This window comes from Scomber scombrus, chromosome 4 (assembly GCF_963691925.1).
Source record: "Scomber scombrus chromosome 4, fScoSco1.1, whole genome shotgun sequence".
Classification (NCBI taxonomy): domain Eukaryota; kingdom Metazoa; phylum Chordata; class Actinopteri; order Scombriformes; family Scombridae; genus Scomber; species Scomber scombrus.
This window is the reverse complement of record NC_084973.1, coordinates 8,585,551-8,589,077: the sequence shown is the minus strand read 5'-3', so window position 1 is coordinate 8,589,077 and position 3,527 is coordinate 8,585,551. Positions and strand designations below refer to the sequence as shown.

The following is a 3,527-nucleotide window of genomic DNA, read 5'->3' as shown; positions in this document are numbered from 1 at the left end:
CCTACAAGGTGACAGCAAAAAAAATCAATTCTGTGTTAACATACACTCAGAAAGCAAGGCAGACATAAAGTTTGACCAAAACAAAAATAAATACCTTCAGTAACTATAAAACAAATAGACAAGATTGTAAAAAAAATCAAAATCAAAATCAATATATTACAACATGGAACTGTATCATTAAAGATAATAGTAAATGTTTTAATTCAATCTAATACAACAAATAGAAGTGACTAACAACAAGTTTCCTAGGAGATATCTGCTATGCTACACAGTGCTCTTTATTGCCGAACACACAATAAACTATAACTGTGTCACATCTTTTACAGGCCATATATGTATTTAGTAAGGTTATATACAGCAGAAGACCCCCACAAAGTCCTTTACTGCCACTTTTATTTTGTTTTATGGCACTTGATATATGGTCATTGCATGGCGCACTCTATGAGAAAAAAACCCCCCACAATATACTGGAGCACAGACCTTGGCGGACAGCGTGAGATGTATATAGCTCTTGCCATGGTCCTCTGTAAAATACCATTACATTGTTTGTGATGATATTAGGTACTAAGAAACACATTAAGATAATTAAGTAAATTGTCCGAATGAATGCCTAGAGCCACATTTAATGCACTAATGTTCTCTCCTTTCAGTTGTGCAATGAGCTACACAGTCACACTGTCGATAATCATTAACACATTACAGTTCACAATCCATGTCATTTTCAATACTATTACCATTGAACAGCAAAACTGAAACAAACATTTAGCAGTGGCCCCTCCCCTTTGTCTGTATCCGGTGGTTCGATGCTGACAATTACAGCAGGTCCAAGTTTGAAAAGTAAACAGCTGGTATTTACTTAAAAATGATTTCTGGGTGAAAAGAAAACATGACATATGTATACTCAGAGGAACTAGATTAAATGTCGTGCCTTCTTTCATTTGCGAAAAAGCGCTCATGTAAAGTGTCCTCAGTCACCTAACAATCCTTAAACTTGTCCAACCTTTGCACCTTCATTTTCTTATCTACTTACTCTTACATGTGAACTCTAAGCAAAACGAGGGCACTGCGCCATGCTGGTTTAGTGTCTTCAGTCTGCTCCCTCTGGATGGCTATTGTGAGGTTTATAACTTTAAATGTCAACCTCGCTTTTGCACGCAATGATGCAAGAAAAGCTCCAAAGGATGACACAATGAGGGCTGGAGAGGCCCCAACAGTTTCTTTGTCTTCAACAAATGTCCTGGTTTTAAGTATTGATGCTGATAGATCCATTGCTCAAGATCGACCCCTTGGTGACCTCAGTGCTAACAGTGGAGAGGGGGACACTCTCATACCTCTCTGCCACCCCCCAGCAGCGACAGCGCAACAGGGTGGTCTTAAGTTGTTTCTGGAAATTGCTATTAAGGAAACCGTAGATGATGGGATTGACACAGGTGGAGACCATGGCTGTGAGGTGACAGAAGGAAAAAATGACATCGTGGCTACAGGACGGGATGGCCTCGTGGTTCCAGTCAAATATTGTGTTGAAGACATTCAGTGGGAGCCAGGAGAGGGCGAATGCCACCACTATGGAGATCAACATGACGTTGATCCTCGTAGAGCCTTTGTTTTTCTTTTGCGTGGTGTTCCTGCCACGCTCCACCATGTCCTTCCTCCTCCTGAGGCGCAGGTAGATGTGCAGGTAACATACCATGATGAGTAAGAGGGGAAGGAAGTACTGGAAGATGAGCAGAGAGGTGGTGTAAGCTCGCCGCTCTTGATTCGTTGGCCACTCCTCCATACAGACGAGGTGGTCATTGACCGGGAAGGGGATAGTCAGGTTCTGCAGAGGCAAGGTAAGTACGCTGTACGAGAGGAAAGGCACTGAGATTAAGCAGGCCAGGATCCAGGTGACAGCCACGGCCAAGTAGGACTGGCTCACCATTGGCTTCCATCCAGTAGGGTGGACAATGAGCTGGTATCGCTCCATGGCGATGAGGACGAGGGAAAAAATGGAAACTGTAACTGATATACACTGGATGAAGGGCGTGAGCTTACAGAGGGCCTCTCCTAGGATCCACTGGTCCATCAGTGTGTAGATAATAGTGACTGGCAGGCAGACAATACACATGAGGATGTCGGAAAAGGACAGGTTGGCAATGAGGACGTTGGTGACGTTGCGCATCTCCTTGTGCCGTGTGATGACAAACACCAGACAAGAGTTCCCAATGAGACCCACTGCCATGACTGTACTGTATGCAACAATGAGAAAAGTGGTGCCACTCACTGAAAGTGAGCAGTCGTCTGTTAAATCCCATGTTAAACCCTCTTTCCACAATGCTTGGTTGTGATTGGTGCTGTGCTGCAGCTCCATTATGGTTTTCCTGGGATCACTTCAAAGGCAACGGTCTAATTGAACTAATTTGTTGTGTCACACCTGCTGTAATTACTTCATGAATAAAATTTGCATTTTTTTCCCTGAGCTTTTGCTTTTTAAGTTTAATCTTTGGCAGTCTTTACAGAAGTCTTCATTTGTAACCTGGAGAAAAATAGAAGAAAAGGAATGAGTAACCATAGACGCATTTCAAGTTCTGAAAAATGATATTTTTTAGAATTGTTTTAACACTCAAATTAAAATGTAAAAACTGCAGCATAAAAAGGTATTGACCTTTACTTGTTGAAAAAACTCATTTAATCATTTGTCCTTTTAAATTTGGCAGAAATTGATTCTCTTGCTTCAGGACAGGTTTTTTAAATTGACAGCTTTTCTGGATGTAATCCACAAGTGTCTTTTCTGTGCTGTGTTGTATTAAGTGGTTCAATTTCGCCTTTCTACACACAGGCACTGGATTCAATATTACAAAAACAAAGATTTATGAAGGGAATAATTAATGTGGGAATGCAGATATCAGGAGGATTTTCCTATATCCCCCAGTACTGGCTATAAGAATAAATGATATGCTGATGGCTTATCATCAAGAAACGGCACAGATCTGGACTTCGTCACATCACTGTAATGGCATGCTGATTTAAATTTCCATCACAATAATGTTCATAATGACTGCTCCTTCAGAGACAATTATCCCCTCTCAATGTTTTCTCCCGTTTTAATAGTGGGAATTTATTCTGCTCTGTCCATAAAGGAACAGATACCTCTCATTGTAACTGAACATTCACAATAGCTTCTAATCACATGTGGTCCCTACAATCTCCAACAAATTAATGTACTGGAAAACAGAGCAGCAACACAATTTCATTACACCGAGAGACAGAGCAGAGAATAGTGCGTGTGGATGTTTGCATGCATATGTGCTTATTTATGTATGTACCGAGATGCTTTACCCACGGCTCAATTCCCCCAGAAATTAGTTTAGCAACACAGCCATGCTAAAAGAATGAAATCTACAGGATTAAAAGGATTTATCATTTTTAATTGAGGACTCCTTCATGATGATAAATGCTGACAGGTAGGACAATAATTGCATGTGGCCATCTCTATCATAATCTGCTGTTCCATCTGTGGCAATTACAAACAAAGACAAACAAAGAGT

The 3,527-nt window shown here is 40.9% G+C and overlaps 1 protein-coding gene across 1 annotated transcript; it reads right to left on the bottom strand.

The window, feature by feature from the left end:
• Positions 1–1,243: 1,243 nt before the first annotated feature.
• npy8br (neuropeptide Y receptor Y8b) lies at positions 1,244–2,365 on the bottom strand. Its single transcript, XM_062417018.1, has one exon. The coding sequence runs from the start codon at positions 2,348–2,350 to the stop codon at positions 1,244–1,246; it is 1,107 nt and encodes a 368-aa protein (XP_062273002.1). The 5' UTR covers positions 2,351–2,365.
• Positions 2,366–3,527: the final 1,162 nt, after the last annotated feature.